General features: G+C 38.0%; 1 protein-coding gene across 1 annotated transcript in view; it reads left to right on the top strand.

The window, feature by feature from the left end:
• The window catches only part of LOC146000273 (adipocyte plasma membrane-associated protein Hemomucin-like), a 36,009-nt gene continuing 22,004 nt past the window's right edge, over positions 1-14,005 (top strand). Inside the window, exons 1-4 of the mRNA XM_083137747.1 lie at positions 1-56; positions 5,411-5,541; positions 10,440-10,645; positions 13,613-13,729. Coding sequence (XP_082993873.1) covers positions 5,432-5,541; positions 10,440-10,645; positions 13,613-13,729 — 433 coding nt within the window. The 5' untranslated portion in view covers positions 1-56; positions 5,411-5,431. The remainder of the gene's footprint in view (positions 57-5,410; positions 5,542-10,439; positions 10,646-13,612; positions 13,730-14,005) is intronic.

Genomic DNA, 14,005 nt, shown 5'->3' with positions numbered 1-14,005 from the left:
TATCGTCTGATAATTCCATCGATCTTCAGAATCAGGCCGGCTTGTTGGGAATCTAGGTAAAGATGATGCGTCTATTTTTTTTATTGGATAATCTTGAATACGATATTTTTTTCTATTTTTCAAGCAATTGTCGTTCCCTCACAGACGTCTTAAGATATGTAGCGAAAATTTCGAATTTAAAACATTTATTGTCGAGCTCAGTTGTGCAAGATAGTGAGTACAAGGAACATTGGTAATTCCACTCTTCGATAAACTGTTCATTGCAGTCAGTTTTGTAAGTGAAAATTACACAGCCCCCAGTCGACTCGCCTTTCGCAATTTTCATATAATTATTTGTTTTGTGTAACAATGTGAAGTGTGTTCCAGGGGGCTGTATACCCACTGTACCCCCTCGAGAATTACGTCGATTTTTTTTTTAATCTGCAGATTTCAATATTTTATGTGATGTAAAACTGGTTCCAGCGTTATGAAAGCACAAATAACGGAGGTATTTGATCACAAAGTATGGCCAACTTAAGTTAAAACCTGCAATTTCGGAGTATTTTCGCTACTTTTTGTTAGAAAACTGTTTGTATGCACACTAAAATAACGAGAGAACACGTCGAAAATGGCTTTCAGTACCAAATCTAACAATTGTAAAGCTGCTGTTGTGGAAAGTCGTTTTGAGTGCTATATTCACTTGCATAGCCTTGTGGATGTTCTGCTTCTTGGTACCACCCCCACCCCTCTTTCTCTTTAAGTAATACACTAGGTACTAGTTTACTATGGGGGTGACACCTATAAATCATTTATTTCACACTTTTTTACATTGTTAACGTACTATTTTGGGTAAGACTCTAGTTTACGTCCTTTTCCTAAGGAATACGTGTCATATATCGTTGGAAAGGTTATTTTATAAGGAATTCAACAAAGTAAATCCCAAGGCGAGGAAAAATTTCCTGGAGGAGAAAATCGAGAAAAACCGATGTTGTCCGGATATGCGTGATTGAACGTACTGAGGACATTTTTCGATGATGAAGCACATATTTAAGGGTGAAATGAATGCTAATGGAACCTAACCTAACCTCGTAGGCATACCTCGTTCCCGTGAATGGTTAGCGACAGAAAGTGTAAAAAGAAAAACTTACTTACCCTACGGATGCAGGAGCGCCGGCTGTCTGCTAGCACGGTTTTGTAAACTGGCAAGAAGGAGTGCGCAAGAAAGACGTAAACGGGCAAGAAGGACGTAAACTAGAGTCTAGCCCTATTTTGGAATGCGGAACATTTCCTAAGGTGAAATAATGCATTTCTAACTAAGATAATGTATATTTATTACATTTACGAGTACTTACTGTTACTCGTGGTAACACTTTACTATAGGGGTGACTGATTTCTTACTTTTTACAGGAGAAAGTACTTACGCAAATAATTTTCTGTTTTACTTTTTACAGGAGAAAGTACTTACGCAAATAATTTTCTGTAGCGTTGTGGAAGTTCGTGAATGTAGTTTTGATCCATTTTAATGCGAATGCATGTTGTTTTCTGCGAAAATATCTGTCCGACGTGTTGTTTCTGCTGCAGCCATTTGCTTTCTGCACGAGAGCACAATGTTCCATGTGTTAGGTGACGTAAACCCCATAGTCAGTGTTTCTAACTCGCTGTGTTTTCACTATAACATGAGGTGTCGAGTATTTTAATTTTTTAATTTTTTTTTTTAACTATGCTTGCCTAACCTAACCTTACCTTACGGAAAATAGTTTTTGTGGCTAATGTGAATGGTTTTTGGGGCTAACATCGGTACTATTATCGTATGAGGGAAACACCTACGAATCATATATTTCGGACTTCTAACATGTTATTTTCGAATGCGGAACATTTCTTAAGGTGAAATAATGCATTTCTAACTAAGATAATGTCTATTTCTTCTATTTACGAGTACTTACTGTTACTTGTTGTTTCGAATCTGTAACACATTATGGCCGTGATGGCGTACTGGTTTAGGGGGCGTTCTGAGAGTGTTTTGTCAATTTATGCAGTGTTGCAATCTCGTTCACCGGAAAATATCTACTTTCGTGCCCGGATTTGAAATTATGCTAATACGTCGCATTTATGTGTAGAACTTGTAAAATAACCTTGCGATTTACCACGTTCATTGTCCATACACAGCAATTCGGAACCATCTTTCTTTCGCAATTCGTTAATGCTCTTCCTTTACGCACAACAATATTGCAACCTTGAATATTGACGTCAGACGATGAATGCCTACGTGGTTAGGTTAGGCCTGTTAGGTTAGGTTCCATTAGCATAAATACAAAGAAAAAAATAATATTTTTACTAAGGGACGCGTTACCTTGTATCGCCTAACATGAAAAAGCTCTCTCCTGTGACGTCAGAACACAATGTTGCTACAGTGTTGTGCGATAAGTGACACCTATTCGGGGAAAATGGCTTGTTCCGTGGAGCTGCTGTTCTTATGGTAGGGTTACGTTACGTTAAGAAAACATAGTTTATTTCGTTTTTTTATCGATTTCCATACTTGACCGCCAATTATTACATGCAGATTCGTGATTAGGAGGTCTCAATTAGTGAGTAGGCGAAATTTCATAGCAATTGGAGAGTGGTCCGGTATTGTAAACACGTTCCAAAAAAAATTAAAAATACTCGACACGTGGTTCTAGTGAAAACACGGCAAGGCTGAAACACTGGCTACGGGGTTGCATCATCTTAACACACGGAACATTGCACTCTCATGCAGAAAGCAAATGGCGGGAGCAGAAACAGCGTGTCGGACAGAGATTTTCGCAGAAAACAACACGCATTCACATTAAAATGGATCAAATATATATTCAGGAACTTCCACAACGCTAAAGAAAATGATTTCCGTAAGTACTTTCTCCTGTAAATTTGAAGGAAATTTCAAGGAATCCGTTTCCCTCATACGATAATGTTACCCTAACACCAATGGTTTTTGGGGCTAACATCAATGGTTTGCGAGGTATTAGCATAATTTCAAATCCGGGCACGGAAGTAGATATTTTCCGTTTAACAAGGTTGCAACACTGCATAAATCGACAAAAAACTCTCACAACACGCGATGAACCAGTACACTATCACCATAATGTGCGTTACAGAATCGAAATAATGAGTAACAGTAAGTACTCTTAAATGTAAGAAATAGACATTACTTTCGTTAGAAATTCATTATTTCACCTTAAGGAATGTTCCGCAATGCAGAATAGTAAGTTAGCAATGTAAAAAAGTGTGAAATAAATGATTTATAGGTGTCACCCCTATAGTAAAGTAGTACCAAAATGATTGTTAATAAATTGGTTTTGACTCTGATGTATTTCTTATGGAGATTGAAAACTCCTTCAACAGCACACAAGTTGTTTCATAACTGAGTTCTTCATCCTTCCTCTATTTCATTTAGCTTTTCCTTCATGAAGAAAACTACCATTCTTAAAGGTAAAGTGCTCCCCTGTGCTTAGCACCACACCATGAAGGCGTATAGGGGGTGTGGGGGTAACGCCCCACACTTTCTTGATCCGGTCGTGAGTAGGGGTGATGTGATCATCATCACGCCCCTGACTGCCTTTACCCCCCAGGGTTTCCCCCAGTTACCCATGTCATTCGACGCCAGGGCCACTTCCAACGTTAGAAAAGTTCCCAGATTTGGACCGGCCGGGGATCAAACCCAGGACCTTGAGCATGGTAGTCAGACGCATTACCGACTGAGCCACCGCGGTCACCAAACTACCATTCTTATCGTTAGGATTATATTTTTTCTTGTAGTACCTTAAAATCAGACCATATTACACAGTGGACACTTTGTAATCTGAACTCCAACGGGACAGGAAAAAAAAGAGCGAATGTAGAATATAGAGAATATCTCCAATTTTGTTAATATTTGGTTTACTAACTAAATTTGGCCTTCTAATCACGAATCTGTTGTTAAAATGCGGGGGTCACGTCTGGAAATCTTGAAAAAAGCTGATTAAGTTGAGATTTTTTTTTAATGCTGTATTGCATTGTTTTACGAACAAAATTTTAACTAAGCTTGCCTAACCTTACCGGAAATGGTTCGTGGCTATATCAGTTAAATCTTTTCCCAATGAGAACTTATTGTAACAAAATATAAGTTTTGTAGCACTAGCTTCTTCATCACTGCACAAAACACCATTTTTCTAGAAGAATGCTTGAACACCGATGCCAAACCTACCTCTAATCAAAGTCCGCATTCCACATGCTCTTCTACCTCGTCGTTACACATTAACAATTTTATCACTCCTCTGTTCTGCCATGCTTCAACGATTAATGATCTTCAAGTAACAAAGCAACAACTAATGCTCTGCAAGTAACAATGGAACAGTGTGGCAACGCTGTAGACAGCGCAATGAAGGCCGAACTTCACTTGTTCATATCATCAAACATAGTTGTTATGTTTATGTATCGAGAATGACTGCAGTAATGAAGAATGTAATTTTGCAACATATATAGACGTAAGTGTACAATTTTTACACGTGACCCCTAAATCTTAACTCCAGATACGTTATCAGGACTGCATATTTAGTGAGTATAAGAAGTAGGAAAGGAATTGGAGACATTCTCTATATTCTACATTCATACAAAAAAAAAAAAAGAAATATTCGAATTTAATATCATCATTAAAGATGATTTCAAGAGGAATAAACTTCTGTTCGAATTATCCAAATATGAATTAAAGAGAGTCCACTGTACATACTGTACTAGAGAGCGATCCATTGAAGTATAGACTGCTGCATTAGTGATTGCGCTATTGGCAAGGGAAGCACTCACAGCCGTATGTCGGCAGTATAGACTGTCTGTGAACCATGCATGCAAGTTTCCGTAACTAGTTTAAAGAGTGATTTATTTACGACATTGAAATTTTACACCCACGAATCCTGTTTCAAATCGCCTTTGAACTTCATTTGCCGATTGAGTTAACACATATGAATCATAAATAAATACACACTGTGCAGTAGAAGACATTTGCTGAGCCTTAACACACTTTGCGGTTGAATACACTAGAACAAACACAATATGTAACAAGCACATCACTTCACAGTCTCTGGACTGATAAGCAGGCCAGACAATACAAAACAATGACCCTTAGTCTCGTGCCTACTTTCAGAACCGCTATAAAAAGCCTTTATAAAGATGTATCAAAAATGTGTGCACATTGAAAGCAACTAGTTTCAACATCTATAAACATGGTAAGTAAAGCATTTTTTAAAAGAATTAAGGAAACTGTTGTGCGCTTGCTTCATCGACACTCTACGATGCCGATAAACAGCCATGAGTGCCTCGCTTTCCGATAGCGCAAACACTGACGTGGTGGTCTACACTTCAATGGATTGCTCTGTATATGTTGATTTAGTAGATTTATTTTCCTTTTTTTTTTATTTTGCAGTAAATAGACCTAGTTCCAACAATGCAAGTACTAGTATGGTTTGCGCGGAGGATAGTGGAGGCGGGACTTGTTTTCTTGCTTATTGCATACTTACCCGGTTTGCCACCAGTCATGGAGTTTGAAGGTTTTACGTAAGTATTACGTTTTACGTAAATTTGCAATATACTTTTTTGTGGTGGTGTTTGCATGTTAGAACAAACTGCCACGACAAGCCACTGTCTAATGTCTGTTGAACTACACCTTGGAAAAAAATGGTATATAAAAAGTGAATTGTCCTGGACAATGGCCATGTGATCTAAGCAGGGTGTCAGGCAATTTATTTTTCCAGAAAATCATGGAAATTCACTATGTTTCTCTAGAAATCAACATTCTTGGAGTAATGCACTGGAAGAAGGTTTTTGAACAAATAAAAAAAGACAATCAAGAAGTTTTAAATTTGTTGTGAACAAGCTATACTTCAGTTTGGTATACTGAGTATTACCGGTAATTACAGTACAGTATATTAAATTCTCTAGGAGAAGGAGTCATGTTTTGAACTATTTTCAATTACAAATATAGTTTAGTTGGTGGCTATTTGCATTTATCACTTTCTTGTTGCAATTTTTGGGTTGTTTATTTGATATTAGAATTAATACTTATATTACAAAATTTTACTGTAATTATATATTATTTATGCTGTAATTGTTATATTTTTTTATAAAAGAGAATTCTTTGATTACTATTAGTCAGTACATGGCAAGTACCTGGTCTTACCATAAATACTGTCACAAAGTTTTAAGTAAATTGACACAAAATACTGAGATATATTTTAATATCCTAATAACATTACTGAAATGGATGCATGACAAATCAAAATCACAAATCAGTATTCATAATGGCCGCCCTTAGCACACACACATTCCGTAAGTCTTTGTGGCCACGCATCAATTGAATTACGCAACACATCGACTGGAAAATGAGCAACTGCCTTCAGAAGAGACCACTTTAAACTTTCAATATTGGGATGTCTCTTCTTGCAAGCCATCTCCTGAAGCTTGGACCACAATTTGTAGTCCAAAGGGTATAGGTCCAGACTTGCAGAAGGCCAATCCGAAGTGGATGGTACATTTGCCTCCAGCACTGCTGTGTTGTTCGGGCCCCATATGGTGGGGCTGACTCCTGCTAGAAGCTCCAGTTCTGACCATGGAAGAGAGTGCTGTTGACATTCTTGATTAGTCTCTCAAGCACTGTCTGCTGGTACACTTTGGCTGATGTTTTTACCCCTTTTTCATAGAAATGGAGTGTGCCCTCATAGCAAATGTTCCAGACTTCATTTCCACTAGGTAATACATGAAAGCTCACCGGTAATGCCCCTATTCAACAGTCAATTCTGTTTAATTTCCATTCTTGTTATTACTTTTAAAATGTGAAGTGAATATTCTAATAACTTGGTTAATTGGGATTCTAAGTGTGATGTTGTGCTAGAATGTAATGATTTTCCTACACACATGTTTAAATACATGAATTGCCCTAATCACTTGTCTAAAAAAATGTTGGTTCTTTGTCTGGAAAAGTCAGGAAATTTCATTTTCACAGAATTGTAGGCTCTCTGTCTAAGACTTTAGGCTTGGGCTATGGAGTGCATGCTGGTTCAAATCTCCTGGGGGAAGCACAACAACTTTCCTCCTTAGATTTTGCCCAGTGTATGGGACCGGTGGCCACCCACCATCGTGAGGAAATTAGGAATCTACAAATGAGTAGCGTGACCACACGTCACCACATAACTGGTTGGATGATTGCACAACTCGGCAGGTGGGAGTGAGGCTGGCAGTCTGTAGCAGTGTTGCCACAATCTGAGGGCACAATTTCCCTTTTTGGACCAATTTTTCCCCTTCACCTAAGCAAATTATATAATAATAATAATAATAATTAGTAGTAGTAGTAGCAGCAGCATTATTAGCGGGGGTGGTAGAATCAGTAGTAGTACGTACTTAAGTTCTCTGTTGGTCTATGTTCGATGAATAAAAAATACTTTTTTTTTTTTAAAAAAAAATCACTTCCTGGCCAGATGTCCCAGGTTTGAATCCTGGTCAGGAATCCATTTAAAAATCGTTAATCCTCATCGTTACTATTTATCCAAAGATGCATAAAAGCAACGTACAATAAACTTAAAGGAGCAGAAACAAGTAGGAATAGCAAAATAAATAAATAAAATAACATAAAACCGTGGATCGGAAATTAGCATAAACAGTAGTAATGTAGTCAAATGACCTTAAAATTTCCCTGAAATTGTGGTATTTTTCATCGAAATTCCCTTTTGGCTAAAATTTTGGTACGAATTTCCCTAATTTCCCTTCATGTGGCAACACTGGTCTGTAGTTATGCCCTGGCCCTCACAGGCTGTTGGCATGGGTTATTTTATAAAGAAGTGAATTGAAGCGCCGCTAAGTGTGTACCTCTACACTCTTAATTATAAGAAACTACCTAATTACTTGCAGTGTTATTTTTTTTTTGTGAATCAACAGTTGTACTGTAGATTACTGATAAAAGTTATCAAAGGGATTGAACATGTTTTTTTTTAACAATATCAACACTTTTCATAACTACTTCTCTTGTAGTCTACAGTTTTTACAAGCATAAAAATAGTTTTTTTTTGTTGAAATTTCAGGGGAACACACGTTCCCTTCATCACACATTTATTTTTAGTTTGACTAAAGATACAGTTATAACAATGGTTAGAAATAATTAACATAGAAGAATGAGTTATACAATGGATCTTGTCAATGTTACATTGTTGTAACATGGCAACTTAACTGTGAAACAACTGTTTTTATTATTATTTTAGATGAACATTTTTATCACTTTTTTTTAATTATAAATCCCAAATATCATCATGCAATTCAAAATTATCATCTCTTTTACAGAGACTATTTATGTCTTCCATTACATTAAATTTTAAAGATGGTGGCCTACCTCACTTGTGGAAAAGAAAACTCAATAGTGGGTCTATGTTTAAGATTTAATGTATTGGAAGACATCAAGAATCTCTGTAAAGGAGATGATGATTTTGAATTGCCTGATGATAATTGGGATTTATAATTTTAAAATAGATGTGAAAACAGACTGCTTGTTTCACAGTTAAGTTGCTATGTTACAACAATGTAACATTGACAAGATCCATTGTATAATTGATTCTTTTTTGTTAAGAATTTTTAACCATTGTTATAACTAACTGCATCTTTAATCAAATTTAAAAAAATGTCTGATGAAGGGAGCATGTGTTCTCCTGAAATGTCACAATAAAAATCTGTATGTTTATGCTTGTAACAACGTAGGCTACAAGAGAAATAAGTCTACAATGCAAGCAATGTGTACATACAAGAAAAATTACACTTTTCATGACACTTACTAAACTAAATCTCCATGATGGATCAGCCTCTGATTGCCAGGGCTTGCCAAGCATCGTTACATTGAGTGACACATCATATCCCTATCAATGGTAATTTTCTTCTTTGAATGACAAAAATTAGCTTTTCCTACATACAAGTAAATACCTTTACATAACCCTTAAAGTATAGAAGGTTCTCAAGTTCAAAGTTCATAGAAGGAAAACTATTTATTTCTTGAGGACCTATAAGTGTTCAAAGCTGTGTTGATAATTGTTTAGTAATTCATGGCATGAAATAAGCAATATAAACAGTTTTGTGTTTGTCAACTTTATGCACAGATAAGCTAATCGGAAATGAACCTACAGTTTAAGTGGGATCTGAACTATTACGTGCCTCGTCTAGGTATTGAACCTAGCACCTTGTTTAAAAGGAGACAAAACTATCACTATGCTATCTGAGTGATCCTTCATGGTATGTGCTGATAAGTACATTACTGTTATGTACCATATATAGATACAGGTGACCTACTGTCAGAAACCATGTTTGGAGCCATGTGCTAAATTGGGGTCAAACAGAGGCCATTAAAGTTTTTTAAAAAAATGCATATTTTTTTTGGAAATTTCAGTTTAAAATATTTTTGGCAGAGACTAAGATACGTGTCTTCGTAAGAACCAATAGAGTACTCAGGGATAGTTGGCGGTAGATAATACATATAATTATTTACTATAAACCAGGGGACAATTTTAACTATAGCATCCGTGCTACATTTTCGAATTTTTCTGTTCACTTTGAATTACCCTTTCTTCTTATTCTTCTTGTGTGTGTGTGTGTGTGCCTGTATCAAGATAGAAGGTAACTTTGTACTTCATGTGAACACCCTAGCCATCCTATCCAAAATGAAACAAACCTGAACTCTCTGCGACGAATAATTCTCATTTTGTGAATTTCTAAAAATATGTCTGCACATTTAAAAAGCCTGAGCTTTAAAATTCTAAAGTAACCAAAGGTAGAACCTTCTTTTGACAAATCTCCAATATTCATACAGCTGTGAAATTCGAGTTTGTCATACTTTCGTATGTATATAAATTAACATTAAATAAAGGAGAAACAGAACTTATATATAGTCTCTGATTTTGAGAAATTACATCTTAAATGCCACCATGCAAGGCTGGGACAACTGTAGTCCGGCTGTCTTCGAGAGGTTAATACTTTAATATACGTTATGCGCCGGCAACATTCTTGTTATAACCATAAAAACACACAAACAGTATGATATGAAACACTTTAACGCAGTCTAGGTTCCGATGACGCTCAGTGTCTTCTTCACTGTCTCTCAACCAGCCCTGATTATAACTCGGAGATGCAGTCCAAAGCTTGGACAAATTTTAAAGTGTTTCATATCGTGCTGTTACATGTTTTGGTGTGGTTTTTAACAAGGTTAATTCTTGTTTGATATGAACTTCTATGGAGCGGACTATACTACGCCACAGTCATTTTTTTAAACTTTTTCCCAATGTTTTCTTCAAGAATTACTATTCTGAAGTCTTTTTCCCAGAAGTTTTGGTAACGGTGAAGCATGTTTTATACTTGCACTTGCTTAATATATTGTTTCACGTTAATAAGTATGGAAATTTCACAAACTATAATTTGCATTATTTCAGGATAACCCCACCACAACCCCTGCAAGGAGTGTACAAGCTGAACGACAGGTTAAACAATGCAGAAAAATTGTTTGAAAATGAGATCAAGGGACCGGAGGCTTTTGATGTTTACAATGGGGAACTCTACACAGGCATCCATGGTGGGGACGTTGTGAAGATTTCAAATGGAAAGATAGTTCCGGTTGTGAAATTTGGACAGAAGTGCGGTAAGATTCATTTGTAAGATAGTGTGTGTTCTAACTTTTTCAGTGATGTAGTATGTCGAAAATTACTTGAATCTTTGTATGTTACCACTTCATTCCCAAACTCTCCAATTTTTTAAACAAATACATCTACATGACAAATATGTTACTACGAGGTGCATCCAGAAAGTAAGTTTCCCTATTTTTTTTAAAAAAACCAACACAGTTTCAGGAAACCATTTATTGGCAACAGGTACAGCAAAGGTTCAGCTATTTTTCAACATAGCAACCACCAGAATTGAGACACTTGTCGTATCGTGGTATCAACTTTTGGATCCCACTGTCGTAGAACTCTGCAGTCTGTGAATGGAACCAGCGTGTGACAGACGTCTTCAGCTCTTCGTCGTTGCCAAAACGCTCACCGGAGGACAGGAATTTCTTGGTACAAGAAAACGTGAAAATCGCTGGGAGCCAGATCAGGACTGTAAGGTGGATGATCAAACAACTCCCAGCCAAATTCCGTCAAAACAGCTGCTGTGCACCGAGCCGTATGTGGACGAGCATTGTCATGGAGGAGCACAACACCTGCAGTAAGCATGCCACGCCTCTTGTTTTGAATGGCACGTCACAATTTCCTTAGTGTTTCACAGTAATGGTCAGCGTTTCACCTCTGGGGAGGAAGTCAATGAGCAAAATGCCCTTCCTGCACATCACTTTCTGTACTGACAGCGTCTGTTTGAATTTCTTCTTGACCGGAGATCACTATGCCGCCAATGCATTGACTGCTGCTTGGTTTCCGGGGTGAAGTGCAAAATCCACGTCTCATCGCCCGTGACGATCCTGTCGAGGAAATCATCGCTGTCATCATGGTACTGTTGCAGGAATGTCAGTGCTGCTCCTGAACGTTTCAATTTGTGATCGGGTGTCAGGTTTTTCGGCACCCACCTGGCACACAATTTTTTGAACAGCAGGCGCTGCGTGACAATCTCATGCAACACGGATCGCGATATCTGCGGAAAAAGGCTACTCAACTCCGTAATCGTGAAGCGACGGTTCTCTACGATGTGCTGCCGCACCAGCTCAACCAGATCATCAGTGATGAGGGACGGACGCCCACTGCACTCTTCATCATGGACACTTTGACGACTTTCCGAAAACTGCCGACACCAGCGACGCACCATCTGCTTACTCATAATGTTTGGCCCATAGACCTCACAGAGCTGACGATGAATGTCAATTGGCGCAATGCTTTGTGCATTCAGGAACTTTATCACCGACCGAACCTGGCATGCGGCGGGAGAAGGAATACGAGCTTCCATTTCGGACCACTGCTGCCTCGCTACTGGCGCCGGGCGGGATCTGTCAGCCTGGCATATGATTGATACGTCTTAGCTCTGCTGCGCATGCGCAATTTACACGGCTCATTATGTTTACTTTCACGGGAAAAAAATAGGGAAACTTACTTTCTGGATGCGCCTCGTATGTTCGATCCCCAGTGTGGGAATTTTTTTCTACTAATGATCCTGCATGTAGTTGCTCTGGGGTTCACCAAGTTTCTAATAAATGGGTACCTAAGGTTCAAATCACCAACCCTGAGACCTTCTGTAAACAATACCACGTGCATGCAGAAAGCATTGCAAACTCATAGAAGTAAAATAATCCAGTGTTGTTACAGGATTCATTACGTAAGGTAAAACAACGGTCAATTTGTAGTGTGGGATACGCTGCCGCAAATGACGTCTCACTTTAAACCCAATGCTCTTTCTTTTGTACTTATTGCTTATAGTTAACTCTTTGCACCTGTAATCATTTCCCATAAATTTGGCTTCTTTCTTGCATGCGAATTGAATATATTTTACTTGCATTTTTTTTTAGACAAAATGATATAACTATAGATTTACTAGGGGATGATATAAATATAATTAAAAACACCTAAAGAGATAGGTCAAATATACATACGAGTGTATTTGAAATTTGTTTGTAGATTTTATGTAAATTGTATCTTATATAAATAAAATATATAATGTTCATAAACAGCCATATGCAATGCTGTAAGTCTAGTAAATATATTGATGATGGTGATCAAAACAAGACCAAGAAAGTTCGTAAATTTATTGTGGTTGGAAACCTTGACAAGCATCCTAATAACGATTTTTGTTCTGCCAAATATAGTGCACTTCGTAAAATAACTTGCTGACATGGCAAGGCAAGATAAGTGTGAACATTTTGTAGGAATATGCATTGTAACTTTCAATGAGCTTAGAGATTTGTGTACATAATGATATTTTATAACATTGGTTATTTTCTAAAAATAATCATGTGAACAGCAAGGAAGCAGTGCCACTTTCAACATGGCGGTAGTCGGCGGTCATGAATCAGCTGACGCCGAGTGATACATCGAATCGGTGAGACGGTTTGTTTACAGAAGGTCTCAAGGTTGGTGATTTTCACTTCAGTAGCAACCATGGGGTTAAGGTCAGTCAGAGTATGGTGCTGATCACATCAGCTCAACAAGTGGCCAAGATTGTGAATGTGTTGGACCCCATGATGTGATGAGCATCATGCTCTGGTGCCTTTACCTCCCAGGTACCTATTTTTGAGGCTGTGTGGGCTTCAGAGCCACGCAGAAACAGGGAAATGACTGGAAAAATTCCTTCCCTGGAATTCGAACCCGGGTTGACCATATGGTAGCAAGATGCTCTACCAACTGAGCTACCATGCCTCTTAGTTGGTAGGTGTGATAAAGCAAGAGCACCTAGTCTGGGTGGTCTCTGGTAGAAATTTTACCATCGTAGCCAACCATTGGGAGGGAGGCAACCAGAGTGTGGTGCTGATCACATCACCTCTTTCATGAGTAAGATTGTTGTTAGAATTTACTTCTCACCCCCCTCTATGCCTTCATGGCGTGGTGCATGCCACAGGAGAGTTTTTACCTTATTAAAATTTTCATTATAAATAAAACTTTTATCATAGGACAGTTTTCTCTTTCAGATGGATTTTATGAGGAGGACAAATGTGGGAGACCTCTAGGATTAAGATTTGATGCCAGTGGGAATCTGTATGTTGCTGATGCATATTACGGGATATACAAGTACAATTTGAAGACAAGTAAGTATGAAATACTGGTTAGTTACAGTTCCATATTCTATTGCATAGTAGGGCCTCCCCGATGGCGCAGTGATAGCGTCGTTGTGTTGTAATCAAGGGGTCCCGGGTTCGATACCCGGTGGAGGCACAAAGGGGTTCGGACTCCACTTTAAACTGTAGGTTCAGTCCCGATTAGCGTTACTGTGCATAAAGTGGACTTAAAACACCAATCTATTGCATAGAATTTTTTTACACACCTTTTGAATCCTGTATGAAATAATATGTATGACATTTGCA

This window comes from Lepisma saccharinum, chromosome 16 (genome assembly GCF_977018435.1).
Source record: "Lepisma saccharinum chromosome 16, izLepSacc3.1, whole genome shotgun sequence".
Taxonomy (NCBI): domain Eukaryota; kingdom Metazoa; phylum Arthropoda; class Insecta; order Zygentoma; family Lepismatidae; genus Lepisma; species Lepisma saccharinum.
This window is presented reverse-complemented; position numbering and strand designations above follow the sequence as displayed.